General features: G+C 41.9%; 1 protein-coding gene across 5 annotated transcripts in view; it reads right to left on the reverse strand.

Moving 5' to 3' along the window:
• LOC149431477 (sterile alpha motif domain-containing protein 11-like) overlaps positions 1–17,538 on the reverse strand; it is a 234,234-nt gene that overhangs the window by 106,986 nt on the left and 109,710 nt on the right. For all 5 annotated transcript variants that reach the window (XM_089665563.1, XM_089665562.1, XM_089665561.1 and 2 more), the window contains exon 4: positions 13,051–13,101. In XM_089665563.1, the coding sequence (XP_089521689.1) occupies positions 13,051–13,101 (51 nt within the window). The remainder of the gene's footprint in view (positions 1–13,050; positions 13,102–17,538) is intronic.

Consider the following 17,538-nt stretch of genomic DNA (forward strand, 5'->3'; position numbering starts at 1 on the left):
TCCTTAGGGATGCTGGGACAGATCAGAGCGATTCTGATTGGGCAGTGCTAGCATGTGACTGCTTGACTAATTTGAATTGCAATGATCCATCCCAGAATCCCCAAGAAAAGAGGGGGAAGAAAACCAAAGCTTTCAAATCTCAAGACTGCTGCACTTGGTATGTGGGCAGTCAAAGCGAATCATTAATGGAGGTAAGTACAGCGGGAACTGGGGTGTGGGGAGGGTGCAGTATGTTACTTCACCTTTTCATATTTTGTGAAAAGGTGAACTTACACTTTAAATCTTGTTACTGCACCACTGAAAGTTAGTGGAGCCTAACTATTTTATTCTGTGGTAGGGATTTACAAAACGTATACAGGCTTTTTATTCCTGCCATTCCTAGAATTACATTTTTCTGCCGGACAGCATTAGGAACATTCCTTACATATACGTCATGTAGCCCAATGAATGAAACATATTTTACAAGGGTAAATTGCCCCCATTTGCTTTAAAGTCTAGTAAGCTCACGCAGAAGCTTCCTGTCAAGAAATGTTCCCAGCTTGTGGTCTTCATTAGGCCAAACTTTGCTTTTCCAGTACAAAAATCAATGTAATTCTGACAGAAGGGCAGACTAACATACAGTGTCACAAGTTTACATATCTCAATTCAAATGCATTATCAGCTTTTCTGCTTTAACACACTGACTATTCTGTAGGAGTGTTTTTTGTAAAATATTCCATGGCCTTTTGGTATTTCTGCTCTTGATTATTCCCATGTCTCAAAGGTATTACCTGCAGTTGATTTTGCTGTCTGTATCCTACATTACGTATGGACATGACCTGTCTGAAAGGAAGAGTTTGGAGTACTTAAACTGAAATCCACGCAAAAGGGGAAGTTCAGCTTGTCTGCCTCCTCTCCGCCCCCACTGCCACATTTGGCGCTTATTTTTTGGATGGGGGGGATTCTTGGTTTTGACAGGTAACTGCTCCCTCTTCTGGGTCAGATCGCCACAGCGACCTGAGCCGGAAGTTCAGCCCCCCTCCTAACCACCACAGCCTTCTGGAACTCTTCACAGGTCCCAGAAGACTGCAGCCCATTCACAAAGCACAGCTCGCTTTGTGCATGCGCACTAGGAAACTGCAAGGCTTCACTTCTGGTTTCCCTTACTGATAATGCCAGTATCAGCACCCGAAGCCTATTAAAGAATCAACTCAGTTGAGGACATCATTGGACCCCCTGAACAGGTAAGTGCCCTTATATTAAAATTAGTAGCTACAATATATGTAGCTTCTAGCTTTCAATTTTAATTTTTTGAGGGGAGCCCAGGGCTCCACTTTAAATGCAAACATCCATACCCACCTCCATGCTGCAACATCGCTCTGATGATACAACTGTCCCCTGACAGCTCTATGACAAGAATTGAGCAGTCACATGGCTGCTGATCATTCAGTTCTCAGTCTTCCCGAAGTAGAGAGCAATGACTGTCAGTCACTCTCCGTGAGGGCAGGTGGAGCTGGTGCTGAAAGCCAGAGCCAGCTGTCAATCAGGCAGCTGGGTGGGCTTTAGCCTGCTGTCAGCTGATTCTGGGTCACAGAAGAGCAAAAAGTTAGAACGCACATGTGACCCACAAGGGAAGTATTGGCAAAAAATCTTTGGTCATACTTGTCATTTACAAAAGGAATTAAAAAAAATATTCCATGGCCAAAAACAAATGCTCTGAAGGAGTTACGCAAAGAAGCAGGGTTTAGCTGTAGTCAGGAGTTCTAAATATTGCACAGCTTCTCAGTATTTCACTTCCAGATCACAGTAGTCACGATTCCACTACAAGCGCAATCATTTTCTTAAAGGGTAATTACTATTCTCAGATGAATTAATTAAGGAAACGCTGAGAGAATTTTTCTTTTGTACTATCCTGTTCAACATGATGAAAATTTGTCAGTGATTTCCTATCCGTCAAAAAGCCTCTGCTCTCACATGTTCATGTTATAAGATCATCAAGTATAGAAAAAGGGACAGACAGCAGCATAACTGGTGGTGGGTGTCCAGCACACTTTTGGTCATTTATTATTGAATGATCTGGCCAGATGATCCATACATCACCAGAAATGATAACGACGATGAGGAAACCTGACTCACAATTAGTGCTCCAAATCATCCAAATGTGTTCAGTAGGGTTGAGGTCAGAACTCTGTGCAGACCACTTGAGTTTCTCCACACCAAACTCCTCAAACCATGTCCTTATGGAGCTGGGATTGTGCACAGGGGCAAAGTAATGATAGAACAGAAAAAAAGTGTCCTCTCCAAAATGTTACCACTGGGGATGAGCTCCAGTGTGTTTGGATCCGCACCCACCTGAATGAGCTGCCAGGAAGCTGTCACCTATACAGGCTGGCCAATCATATGCGGACGAGGCATTCCCTGCTCTGCAGTCGCATATATACATGCCCATTGTATAACATTTCACTGTAGGGAAAGGAATGGCTCAGCCACATATGACTGGTGACACTATAGGCGACAGCTTCCTTGCGGGCTCACTCAGGTGGGTTCAGATTAGGATGCAAATATGCCTGAGAACATCACTAATTACCACTAAGCTGAAAATATACAATTGTTTCAGACGTCTTTGTATGCTGCAGCATTAACAGTTTCTTTCACTGTAACACCTGAACTTTTTTTCTAGATACCGGCCTCCTGGATCCATATCCCGCTTCCTGGATGACTTTTCCTCCTGGCTACCCTTCTTCCTCTCCTCTGAGTTACCCACCATCATCCTTGGGGATTTCAACATCCCTGTCAACCTCGACAACCCGGACACATCCCATCTCCTCCACTTATCCTCCTCCTTTGCACTTGCACAGTGCATACAATCCACCACCCACTCCGACGGTAATATCCTTGATCTTGTCTTCTCCAACCGCTGCGCTCCCCACAACCTCACGAACACCCCCTTCCCTCTCTCTGACCATAACCTGATTACCTTCTCTATCTCCTCGTCCTCCAATGCCTACCCCTCCAAATGTCACACTTCTACCAGCCGTAACCTCCGCAACCTTAACCCTGCCCCCCTCCACTCTGCAGCTGATCAACTCCACGACAGCATCCTCCCCCTGTCCTGCTCCGACTTGGCTATGACTGCCTACAACAACGCGCTGTCAACAGCCCTTGACTCACTAGCGCCTTTAACCACACGCAACATCAGACCCCGACCGCTCCAGCCCTGGCAGACTGATCACACCAAAACCCTGAAACGACACAGTCGTGCCCTGGAGCGACTATGGCGTAAAACCAAATCCCAACAAGCCTTCACCCGCTACAAATCTGCCTTCCTCACCTACACCTCCTCCCTCCAGGCAGCCAAACAAGCCTACTTCCTGACCCTCATCAAGGTCCTCTCCTCCAATCCTCACCGACTCTTCTCCACCTTCAACTCTATACTCTCGCCACCCCCACCTCCACCCAGCACCTCACTCACTGCCCTTGAGATTGCCAATCACTTCAAAAACAAGATTGACACAATTCGCAAGGACATCACCGCAACTCACGTGCCCTCTCAACCCGTCCCCTCTCACACAGCTACCCCCTCATCCCCCCCTCCCCCTCGACATAACCCGCAGGGATTTCGTCGCTGCTCAAACTCCCTCCAACCCCGTTCCCCCTCACTCAGCTACCCCCTCATCACCCCTCTCCCACGGCCCCACCACTGCTCTGACCTCCACTTCCACCCCACCCTACATTCCTCATACTGAAGCCCCCCCCAACACTCCACACCTTTGACCTTACTACCATCGAGGAAGTCTCCAAGATCCTCTCTGATGCCCGCGTTACCACCTGCCCCCTCGACCCTATCCCCTCACAACTCCTACGACCTCCCTCCCCCTCCATCCTATGCTCCATCATGTTTTGCATTGTATTGGTATTGTTCTGTCCCCCTTTGTAATGTACAGCGCTGAGCGAACTATTGGCACTTTATAAATACTGTATAATAATAATAATAATATAGTATGGGTGTGAGAGTCAGGTGTCCATACAACACCTGCCTGTATAATGTATATCCTGATAAAGCAGGATAAAGGTTTTCTCATCTGTATGGATGCTCCGATACAGATATTGGCATCGGTGCTGATACTGAGTATTTTCACGAATACTCATGAAAATGCCCCCGATACTGGAAACCGATACTTTGCCGTATGATTTGCGTTAATACAAATTGCACCACAAAGGATTAGCATGTGATATGAATAGGAATATGATTCCTGTCCAAATCGCATTTGGTTTCCCCACTGCTCTTGTATGAACCCAGGATTGTCATACCCTGAGTTCACACAGGAGCGGTGCAGGAAACCTCGCTGCAGGGATGCCATGCTGAGAAGAGTGGGTGTGTGGGGATGTATACTACGGAGGCAGATGCTCCATATTCTCAGCTGAAGAAGAGAAGAGAAAGTGAAAAGTGGTGGTAATCTGAAATCCCTGTCGCTTTCTCTCCTCTCCTTGCAGGGATGACAGTTTGGGCTAGAGGGTTTTTTATTGGATGGTGCTGACCAATCAGATGCCGTCTAGCCTGCACTGTAATTACTGCAAGGAGAAGAGAGAAATCCACCGGGATTTCAAATTGCCAGACCTGTGAAACTGCTTTCTCTCCTCTCCTTGCATCTGATTGGTCAGCACTGTCCATGTGACATTGCTGAACAATCAAAAACCCTCTAGCCTGAATGGTCATCCCTGCAAGGAGAGGAAAGAAAGCAGTGGGAATTTCAAATCACCGCCGTTTTCTCTCCTACCACTGAGAATATGGAGTATCTGCCACCGTAATATACATCCCCACTTGCCCACTCTCTGCTTCGGGAAACCTCCTGCACCGCTCCTGTGTGAACTCAGGATATGACCGCCTGGGTTCACACAGAAGCAGTGGGGAAACCACCTGTGATTTGGACAGGAGTCCATTCCTGTTCGAATCGCATGCTATTCTTTGCAGTGCAATTTGCGTCCATACATTTTGTAATGACGCAAATCACACCACAACACATTGGTAAGTGGTATCAGTGAGTACCTAACCTTAAAATATCAGTACTCGTACTCACCGATAAAAAAAACGGTATCAATGCATCCCTAGTAATAAGACAATATAGCATTTTGCTCTAGAGCACTGTGCTGTAGTACTGCATAACAGAGTTTTTGTGTTTTTGTCACAGCCAAAAATTAGAGAAGAAAAAAAAAGAAAAAAGTTTTTAAGCAAGTTATAGAGTCTTGCGCTCCCACCAAGTCTGGCTGTCTATCCTGGCAGATTAAGAGTTACCAAGGCTTCTATAAAAAGTACCAAGTTTAAAAAGACACTTCCCCCTACATAAAATATGAGTGGAGGAGACATATAAATAAAGAGTAAAAGCCCTCTCAGCCTCTCTCCATCCTTTAACGAGCTCCCAGCAGCTGCAGGGATTATACTGAGCCGCACAGATCAATAAGGAAACCAATCACCCTGACCCTGCTGCCTCCCACCTCCGAAAATAAAATCCGATAAATGGTACTGGGGGCGGGAGCTCCAACAGCTCCGGGAGGAAGTGAGAGAGTCTGATTATCCCCAAGAGCGTGCGCATGAAGCTGAAGATCCCCGCCAGCATGTGTTTGTGAGATCGTTATCTCTGCGAGTGTCTGTGTGTGCGAGCGTGGAATATGGTGCATTAGTATTGGTTTAAAAATAGACACGTTTCAGAATTTTTTTCTATTTAGGAGCTAAGATCTATATACCTCCTTTTGTGGGTATGAATGAGAATGAAAACATTCAAAGTGAAGAATGGAGTGTATAGCCTTTTCAATGTTTTTTTCTTTATAATTAAACATATAAAAAAAAAATTTGTTTTGAGTAACCTTATCAAAATGTGTTAATGGTTTAAAAAAATCTTGTTTTTTTTTTCTTATTATCTAGGTACATGGGTCCACTGCTTTGCAGTGACACACTTCACTCAAAGCAAATATTTACTTAACCTGACTTCTTGAAAACAATGCACTCCATGTGTGGCTGATAGCTCATAGTTAGAGGCAGAATTGCAAGTTACTCCCTCTAGTGGCTAATGTACAAATCTATTTAACAATAACAAAAACAGAAAAACAATCTTGGCCTTTTCAGCAATTAAGCTGGTTAAAGACCTTTGGATGTTATGTCCTAGTCATCTAACACTGAACAATCTCAACACAGAATTGCACATGCATATAAACTATATGTACATTTCTATTTGCCCGGGCCTGTTGAAAATATGGATCAGGGATATAAACGTTGGTATTATAAACACATTAAGGGCATATTCAAACCAGATGGGGCGCATTATGCTCTGTAAAACGCATGCTGGTATACGTTGTACAAGGCCAGTGCAATGCGTTGTAACACATTACAATTTTTACTTTTTTTCCTTCTTAACTTTATTAAAACATAATGCATGGCAGCACGTAGCGACGTACTGCGGTGCAGTGATATGCGGATGTGAATGAGCCCTATAAGCTGGAGCACAACTTTGTAACATCTTTATAAAAATTAGTAAACCCTAGGAAACAATGTTTTTTTCCATTCATTTCTTATAAAACTTAGTGAATTATGTATAAATAAAATGATCTGTCTTTTACATAGATAGTAAACAAATGTGGAATTTTGCTATGAGGCACAGAAAGACCTGTCAATTTTTTTGCAAGTTACTTTTAATAATCAGGTTAATTAATTAGAAAGGCATTTAACAAAACTTTTTGAAAATAAGTGTTTTATGAAAAGACACTAACATTTCTTAAATACATTTCTTTAATAAATTTCTTATTTGTTTGGCTATCACAGCTTCCAGCATTTTCCGTTTCATCGGCCACAAAGTGGTAAATAAGCCCCATGGTGGGAGTTCAGAATTAATCATCTGTCGCTAGCAGGCAGAGGGCACAAGCACTGCATTACAAGCATACAGGGAGCTGTAATGTTCTCCAGCAACCCATCACCTCTGTGCAGGGTGATAAGAGAAGGTGACACCCCCGTAAAAAGACCTGGTAAGACGCAGCACTCTGAGTCAGCACAGGCTGAAGGGATCGCTTTTATGGATATGACAGCTGTGGGAGGGCCAAGCAGAGCTGAAACTAGTCCTCTACGGCAAGGGAAAAGCTGTGTAAGCCCCTTTTGTAAGCGCACAGCTTGCTGGGGCACAATGACCCCCGTGAGGATAAGACGGGAGGGATTAGGGTCAGGATTTAAGATGGGCACCTAGGCCAAGAAGCATCTTTTAACCCTTTATAGATGCAATTAGGGGAAAAGCTATATATTATTAATTTATTCAGCTCTGCAGCCTACAAGTAAAGTTTCCATATTGTGGGAGTGATGTACTAATGGAGTAGAATGTGCATATAGATCAGAAAGCTTAAAGATCAAACTGAATTTGGTTTTTATTCCTCCACACTTGCTTTGGTATTTGAAATGACTAACTCATTTCTAAATTTGTGTAAATATATATATATAATATAAAACTGTACAATTAAGAAGCAATCTCCTTACACTGTTGTGTTCCCCTGATTTGTATAGATCATCCCTATTCCCTGTATTGCCTGAATAAATAATAGGACAGCATGTAAATTGCTAGCTGTGATTAGCTTTGAAAGACCTACAGTTAGGTCCATATATATTTGGACACAGGCAAATTTTAGTTTTTTTCAGGTATTTGCCAAAGCATATTCAAACTATAGTTATATAATGAATATGGGCTGAAAGTGCACACTCTCAGGTTTAATTTGAGGGTATGTACATCCAAATTGGAGGAAGGGTTTAGGAATTACAACTTTTAAGAGTAGCCAACCCTCTTTTTCAGGGGACCAAAAGTAATTGGTCAATTGAATAAAAAGCGGTTTCACGACCAGATGTTGGCTACTTCTTCATTATTTCTTCATCAATTAAGCAAGCAAAAGGTCTGGAGTTGATTCTAAGTGTGGTATTTGCATTTGAAATCTATTGTTGTGAACCTACATCATGCATTCAAAAGAGCTGTCCATGCAAGTGAAACAGGCCATTCTAAGGCTTCTAAAACAACAATAAATCCATCAGAGAGATAGCAGCAACATTAGGCACAGTTTGGTACATTCTGAGGAAAGAAGAACAAACTGGTGAGCTCAGCAACATTAAAAGGCATGGATGTCCACGGAAGACAACAGTGGTGGATGATAAACCCATTCACAACATCCAGACAAGTGAAGGACACTCTCCAGGAGGTGGGCTTATCATGGTCAAAGTCTACAATCAAGAGAAGACTTCACGAGAGCAAATACAGAGGGTTCACCACAAGGTGCAAACCATTCATAAGCCTTAAGAATAGAAAAGCCAGATTAGACTTTTGCCAAAAAAGATCTAAAAAAAAGCCAGACCAGTTCTAGAAAAGCATTCTTTGGACGGATGAAACTAAGATGAATCTGTACCAGAATGACGGGAAGAAAAAAGTGTGGAGAAGGCTTTGAACAGCTCATGATCCAAAGCACACAATGTCATCTGTAAAACATGGTGGAGGCAGTGTGATGGCATGGGCATGCATGGCTTCCAGTGGCACTGGGTCATTGGTGTTTATTGATGATGTGACAGAAGACAGAAGCAGCCAGATGAATTCTGCAGTGATTAGAGATATACTATCAGCCCAGATTCAGCCAAGTGCAGCAAAATTCATTGAACAGCGCTTCACAGTACAGATGGACAATGATGCAAAACACACTGCAAAAAGCAACCTAGGAGCTTTTGAAGGAAAAGTAGTGGAATATTTTGCAATGGACGAGTCAATCACCTGATCTCAACTCAATTAAGCATTTCAGTTGCTGAAGGCAAAACTAAAGGAATAAAGACCCACAAAGAACAACTGAAGACAACAGCAGTAAGAGCCTGGCAAAGCATCAGAAAGGAGGAAACCCAGTCTTTGGTAACATCCATGGGTTCCAGACTTCAGCCAGTCATTGCCAGTAAAGGATTCTCAATAAAATATTAAAAATGAACATTTTATTTATGATTATATTCATTTGTCCAATTACATTTGAACCCCTGAAAATGGAGGGACTGTGTATAAAAATGGGTGCAGTTCCTAATATTTGTACTTGATATGTATGTTCAACCCCTTGAATAAAAGCTGAAAGTCTGCACTTCAAATTCATTTGGATTGTTTGGTTTTAATTTATTCTGGTGGCATACAGAGTCAAAAGTATGACAATTGTGCCCGTGTCCAAATATATATGGTCCTAACTGTATGTTACCTATTCAATGAACATATATTAATGGAAGTTAGTTAAATGCCAAATTAACTTAATGCCATATTCTGCCACTCACATATTTCTGTATCATAAATAATCTGCAAACAGCCCTGTTATGCATAGGTATGAAAACAAGTACCAAGCTGAGCTAGGTAACTAAGGAAGTACCACCTCAGTAGTACTGAAGCCTGCACATTATTTGCATATTGATGATATATTAGTATTTTTTATATAGTTATCAAACCATTTTGAGTGTTAGGAGGAAGACATACTCGCTGTCATCTACCCTAACCCACTACTGACCCAAAGTTGCAATGGGTGTCCTCACACACAAATGTGGAGGTCCAGGAAGCAAGTGGAGGCTTGTCAAAGCAAAGCTTCTGGATTGGAGGTTGTGCAATAACTTGGCACACTTGGTCTCAGGGTTCCCAGGGCCCTCAACAAGATTACTGTGTTTATGTGCAAGGACCCCTAGAGTGCCTTCTCTTCAATCTTGCTTGCACTGCACACAGTTATATTTAATCCAGCTGCAGAATTCTTTCAATTTAAATTCTTAAAGGTAACCTTTTTAGAGTATGAAAGTTGCCATTGCTGACCTGTTATTGATTGCACACATTGTGGGACTGTCATCATTGAGTTTTTTTCAGGAAGTTGCTAAATCAGAAAAAGCATGCATCAATGAAGTGTTGGGGTTCCTGATGTGCACATGCTTGTTTCAGGTTACTGGCTCGTAAACTCATGAAGGACCAGAATGACAGCCAACTTGAACAATTCAACAGTGGCAACCCCCTATGTCTGTCATGTCAAGCTTTTTGCATATAGGAAGCAACAGAACCAAATGTAACAGAAAGAAAACAGTTCCACCTCTATTGAATTTAACACATAATACACAACATGCACATTTTTATTAGAATATTTGCATTGCATGATGAAATAATTTATGGTAATCTGCATAGGACAAATGGACTGTACGGGTTGTATTGTATGAGCGAAATGCAAAGGCATGCATTTGAAGATAATGATCCTTCAGTTAATATATGAAGGAGAAGTTCATTTCTGATGAGAGCGTTCCTTTAAGGACCTGGCTTGAAATATTAGAAGCCAAAGTCGCTAAGATATTGAAGCTCTCAGTTCTCAGAATGTAATTCACGAGACGCCCTCTTAAACATAAAAAGGCCGCTGTGCCCCTGCTGATTCACACAAGAGGTGGACAGATTAGAATGGTGTGAAATTGGCCTCGGCGTCAGGCGCCTCTCGTATAATGCAGACTTCTGGAACGGCAGCGATAAGTAACCCTGAGAATCCATCAGTTCTGCACACAGCAGCAAAGACTGCTGGCTCTGTAACAAGGAATGCCGCCTAACTAAACCAGCTTACTTAAAATGTATTCCCTACACAAAGAATTTACTCCAGACTACAAAAGATGTAGTGTAGCTGCAGACCAAAACCACAATGCATTTGCTTTATAGCTTCAAATCTACATACAAACTGTTAAAATAATAACATTATACCACCTGTAGGTTCTAAATACTCTAATATTCCTAAAGATTTAATTTATGCAGATGTATTTACTTTATGCTCCGCTGTGCTCCCTGTCTTGGTTTCAATTGGGCACAATTACCTTCTATGTATCATGTCCCAGGTCAATTCATATAGTGTTCTGGTAGAAACTTAAAGGGGTTTTCAATCAGAAACTGATAAATCAGCCATGATGACTGCTGCGGAGATAAATAAACCACTGGCTGCTTCTTCCTCAAAGTGACTCCAACAGCGATATCTCCCCACTAGAGCTTGAAGCTCTGTTGGCTCCATTACAGAGTCTCATATGGAACCCCTTAAATGGTTCTCAAACTTTTGTTTTCGCAAGGACCTTTCATGCTTGACAGTCAACATGGTGGCCTCACTTATACTGTATGTCAACACAAAAAATAATATGAAAGGTGGCTGTAAATGTGACTGCTACATTCTACATTGCATTTTAAAATACATGTCGAATCTGAACAATTTGAAGTTAAAACGAACAGAGAAAAGCAATAGCATGAAAGCACCCCCCACCTCAGTTTGTGCTTTAGTGACCTTTGGAAGTGATCAGCAAGTGGAAGGATGCCTCCCAGTATGAGGAATCCCTGCAGTATGCAGGGCCCTCCTACCAGGATCATCTAGAAGTAAAGCTGTTGTTATGATTGACAACTCTCCCTACTACTTTAATTGGCTTCACTTTGTACATTTAGTGTGACTGGGAATTGCAGTCAAACTTCATCTGTCAAACGGGTTGGTGTTGCAATGTGTTAATTATATAGTGAATAAAAATATATCCATTTTTAAAGTGTGTAAACAGGATCTGTTTTTGCTGCCAAAGGCTTTGTATTTTTGTCTGTATTGTCTTGAGATTTAGGTAAGCGGAACTCCACCCAAAAGGGGAAACTCCGCCTGTTGGCATCCTCCCTCCACTGCCACATTTGGCACTTTTTTGGGGGGGAAGGGAGCGGGTACCTGAATTTGGCAGGTACCTGCTCCCACCTCCGGCTGAGTTCGCCACAGCAATCTCCAGCCCTTCCTCCTTACCCCTGCAGTCTTCTGGGACACATCACAGGTCCCAGAAGACTGTGGGACCAATCACAAAGCAAAGCGCCATTCACGTATGCACTGTAGGAAACTGGCTGTGAAGCCAGAAGGCTTTACTGATGGTTTCCCTTCGTGCCTGCACCAAAAAAGGATTAAGGAAATCGGCTTGGGTGCGAACATCGCCGGACACCTAGACATGCAAGTGTCCTTATATTAAAAGTCAGTACACACAGTCCGAATATGGGCTGATTCAACAAAAAACGGCAGACATTAAGCCTGTGTGTACACCAGCCTGTCCAACAGAATCTGGCCAAACTTCTGTTGAAAGGGCATGCTGGAAAACCAACATCCAATCAGCATCTGATCAATGCTGGTAGCCAACAGCTGCGAGGGCTGACCAGTGTGTTTTGGCAGGGGTGGGGGGTATCAGTCTTCCTGTCAGAACACAATTGCTCAGCGAGGAGATCGATGTACTAACATCAGAAAGTTAATAGAGAGAGCTCCTCCTTCTGTGGTTTTTTTTTTCTGTTCAGCCCGCTAGGTTGAACGAAAAAACACTGATAGTGTGTACCAGGCATTACAGACAGCACAGTCAGAATAGGGACCTGACTTTTTTCTACTGAAGTTGAGCAAAACAGCCTGAGATTGGGCAGCAAAGGAGCAGCAGTAGAGCGATGACCTCAGCAGAATGCTCTCTCCTTCTGTCAGTATATCTGCATGTAGAATAGTTAGTGCAGCTCAACAATCTTCAAGTCCACTACATAGGGAATTATAAGAGGTTACAATCAAGTCAAATTTAGGTAATTACCAGTGTTGGATTTACAAATAAATGTAATTATTCTGAATATATAACTGCCTTTATTGATGTTTTTATATCTTCCATAAATGTCATGATAGTCAGTTGGTTGATGGTAACATATTTGGAAAATATTCACCATGCTTTACCTGAAGATTCCTGCTCTCACTATTCAGGTATTTTGCTCCTATGTCTAAAACCACATCAGGCAAAGCTCAGGACATGGACAATATCCCAGGTGAAAGAGATAAGGATCTCTTATTCCTGCTGTACAGTAAACGTATTTATGACATCATCCATGGTGAGGTCAACAGGTCAACCAGTTCATTGTGACAATAAAGAAGCCAGTTTGTCCCTCCAACAACCTCATGGAAATTAATGATTGAGTGATGTTTGAGCACCAAAAAAAAAAAATGACATGGCTGACAAGATGTGAATGAGCATACACAGAAAGAAGAAAAAAAGCCTGATACCTGCAAGAGGTGTCTTGAAAGGAGATGTTTAAGTCCCAGTGCGCCCGTATCCTGTTGATAAATAAACAGAGCAATCAATTCACACAGCCCAAAACACATAACTCACTGAGCCCAGAATAACACTGGCTGAGACAGCAAGCTCTATGGAAATCTGCCCCCACAGCTCTTTCCCAGACCCACAGAAGGCTTGTATACACAGGGCCAGGCATCAGTATATTCTCTTGCCCTGCTATTGCATTTCATAAGACTGACATACTTATTACTGCCCCCCCCCCAAACATAGGGACACATGAACATTTAGACAGGAAAAATGTCAGAATGCTAGCAGCAAGGTACTTCAGATAATCCAACTACAATGGAGCAGGCAAGTCTGAAGTAGGAGGTATTAGAACAGCCAAATCACAACATCTAAATGTAAAGGATTCACAGCATACACTTTCATTTTACATCAGCATTGTAGTAACAATATAAACATCAGTTTGACAATCTAATATTATTATTATTATACAGGATTTATATAGCACCAAGAGTTTGCTCAGCGCTTTTCAATATAATGGGAGACAATACAGCAACAATACAGTTCAATACAAGAGGGATAGGAGGGCCCTGCTCCTTGGAGCATATAAGTTTACTTTCATGTTGTGAGTGCTATCTGTCCACAGAACATCTATTTCTGCAACTTCCTAGATTCCCTGCATGCTTTGAAGCTTCCCCTCCCCTGTTTACTTTCCATTTCTAAGGACTACATATCCCATGGTACCTTGCTGCCTGCAAGCTGTGATTTCTGTACTGACTCCACCTCCTGGAACCCCTCTAATCACCTCTGTTGTTCAGAAGGCAGGCTCTGTGAAATGTGAGACAGCGATGCCTACTCTTAGGACATGCTGAATACATATCACAAAATTCAAAGGAAGTAAATGTGGGGGAACTTGACAAACTAAGTTTACAGACTTCAAGATCGTTCAGATAAATAGCAGTATACTAGAAATAACTGAAATACAATTTGGAAATGAATAAATGATTTCACATTTTGGCCATAGATATGCTTTAAAAATAGCAACAATCATTATAAAAAATATATGGCCAAATGTTTGTGGACACCTGCCAGTCACACCTACCTACAGTATATAGCCCGAGGTATATGGTCACCATTCCAAGAGACTAAGTTCATGTGTTTCCAGTAAATTGCACATTTTGATGGTACAGCATAAAAAAACATTGTAAACATCTATGAGCATCCAATCTTGTAGCATTCTCCTGTTCAGTCATAGCATTAAAAAGTTTTGCATCAAATTAACTACTAAATAAAATATTTATATACCAGGATGTTTTACAGAGGGACAATAAATCATTGTTTACAGAGGTAGCACTGATAAAGAAAGCTAAAAAAAAATAGCTCCCTACTCATCTAATACAGTGTTTCTCAACCTTTTTTCAGTCAAGGCATCCTTTAAAATTATGGACAGTCCCGAGGCGCCCCATTCTAAAATGTGAAAAACTATTCTAATAGTTTTATATAGCACAGCAACATCCACACATGTAGGACACCCAACATTAGAGGTGATTTATTCTTCCAAAGCAAATACACTTTTTCACACTGGTACTGACTAGTATTCCATTGTTTCTCTTCTCCCCCAGTTTTTCTCCATCACTGAGCTAATGTGACCCCAGCACTGACTGACAGGGGCAGGGGAGGGTCAAACTAGGATGCTGTGCAGGCAGCTGACATCCTCTTTATCAACTGATGATGTCATTGGTTGTCAGGATGCCGGCGGCTAGAAGGTCCTAATGGTACAGAATGAAAACCTGTAACTTTGTGTAACTAAAAGGAAGGCTTGTTCCACCCGCTGGCTTGTATAAACGTTTTGGGCAATTTTTAGACATTTTGCCAAGGCACCTCTGAAGAAACCTCAAGGCACCCCAGGGTGCCTGGGCACCCTGCTTGAGAAAGGCTGATCTAACACCATCCACCTGAAGGACTTGCCAATCTACCATGACCAACCCAATGTAACACTTCTCAATGAAAGCATGGACATGTATATGTCTTCTATTGCTACCAATCTTCAAAAGAAAAAAAAAATAGAAGATAACAAAATCATAACTATGTCTACAGCATTGGCTGCCCCACCTTTTTACGCTGATGTAGTAAGTGCTGGAATCGTTCAACATCATGCAAAGCCCAAATCTACCTCTTACAGCATTTTTTGGAAGTGCCAGATGGTTGAAACTCTTTGCATGAAAAAGAACTGCATAGAACAACATGATATTTTCCTCATGTTAACTAAACATGTTGGCTACAATCTCCAAGATAGTTTTTCTAGCTTATGTAGAATGCATAAAAATTAAAATAATAATGGTGTGAATAGGCTGTTCAGCATAATCCACAATAACTCATGTCATCCAGTTTGAATTCACCTTCACTGGTCTGCCTTCAGGAAAATGAATTCTGATTGGATGGTAAGGATTACTGAATTTATACATAAATAATGTACTTACACTTTATGATGAATTTTAATAAACAAGCATTCATATTTAGGAAAACATAGCAGCATTGTATGTGAACATGATCTTGATCCTTCTATAAAACAAAAGTTAGTGGCGGGAATTACATGATGCTTCTAAACTGTTGTAAATCCACAGGCATGTCTTACTTTAAAGGGTTTCGCATTGATCCTGTCTAGGATAACTAAATTGTGATCTAAGTGCCAAAGCCAGTCAATAGGTTAGCCTAAAGATTAACTCCTTGCTGGGGTAGAAGACATTCTAGAAATGTTTCAGGTACTGAATTAGAGATATCTACGTGTAGACAAGTAACATGCAAGTGACATGTTACACAGAGCTATGTTACCATAAAAACATACAGCTCTCAATTCTTCTCAATACTTTCAATATTCAGTGTATATAGTAAACTATATGTGAACCCTTACCTGTTAAAACAACCCATTCAGTTTAAAATAGAAGTGCAAACCAAAACATATATATATACACATACATTCAAACACATAAAAAAAAAATATAGGAGTGATATTCTCAGCTGCATAAGGGGCTGAGAGAGATGGGGGTGAAGACTGAAGGGGGCGTGTGAGCAAGAGGCAGTGGGACAGCAGTACATTGATCTTCCCAGTGATTAGCTGTGCGGGGGGTGGAGGCGTGTCAGCACAGGCCATGGCCAATGGAAGACAAGCAGGCTGTGACGCCAGCATAGCCAGAAAACCGGCCTTGCTGGACTGGATGTGCTCTCATGTCTAGCATGGTCAGTTTGAAATATGAAAGCAGGGGGACTGGAAGGATAACCAGGTATTTTCACACAAAGAAAGTAATACAGAATGGGATACATGGTACAAGAGGCACATGTCAGGAATATGAATGTTGGGGTAACATACACTTTAAGGTGCATCAGCAACACTACATAAATAAATACACAAATATCAATAACAAAATAGAGTACCTAACCTCCTACAACATGGGGAGGGCAGAAGAATTTGGCTGCTTGGAAAATCTGGTGCCAAGCTTCCAATGTTCTCTCTGTGGTCCAGTTATACACTCCTCTAATCACTCATAAATACTATAAGTTTGACCCACACAATGCTCACTGAAGTCAATAGGAGCAGTTAGCAGCAGACATACAGTCATGGCCGAAATTGTTGGCACCCTTGATATTTCTCCAGGAAATCATGTATTTCTCACGAAACGTATTGCATTAACACATGTTTTGCTATACACATGTTTATTCCCTTTGTGTGTATTGGGACAAAACAAAAAAAGGGAGGAAAGAAAGCAAATTCGACATAATGTCACACAAACCTCCAAAAATGGGCTGGACAAAAGTATTGGCACCCTTTCACAACTGCGGATAAATAAGAATGTTACAAGCATGTGATGCTCCTGTAAACTCACCTGGGGCAAGTAACAGGTGTGGGCAATATAGAAATCACACCTGAAAGCAGATAAAAAGGAGAGACGTTCACTTAACCTTTGCATTGTGTGTCTGTCTGTGCCACACTAAGCATGGACAACAGAAAGAGGAGACGAGAACTGTCTGAGGACCTGAGAACCAAAATTGTGGCAAAATATCAACAATCTCAAGGTTACAAGTCCATCTCCAGAGAACTAGATTTGCCTTTGTCCACAGTGCGCAACATTATCAAGAAGTTTGCAACCCATGGCACTGTAGCTAATCTCCCTGGTCGTGGACGGATGAGGAAAATTGATGAAAGATTGCAACGCAGAATAGTCCGGATGGTGGATAAGCAGCCCCAAACATGTTCCAAAGACATTCAAGCTGTCCTGCAGGCTCAGGGAGCATCAGTGTCAGCGCGAACTATCCGTCGACATTTAAATGAAATGAAACGCTATGGCAGGAGACCCAGGAGGACCCCACTGCTGACACAGAGACATAAAAAAGCAAGACTACAGTTTGCCAAAATGTACTTGAGTAAGCCAAAAGCCTTCTGGGAAAACGTCTTGTGGACAGATGAGACCAAGATA

This window comes from Staurois parvus, unplaced genomic scaffold (assembly GCF_062004578.1).
Source record: "Staurois parvus isolate SC_StPar_1 unplaced genomic scaffold, SC_StPar_1.0 ptg002241l, whole genome shotgun sequence".
Classification (NCBI taxonomy): domain Eukaryota; kingdom Metazoa; phylum Chordata; class Amphibia; order Anura; family Ranidae; genus Staurois; species Staurois parvus.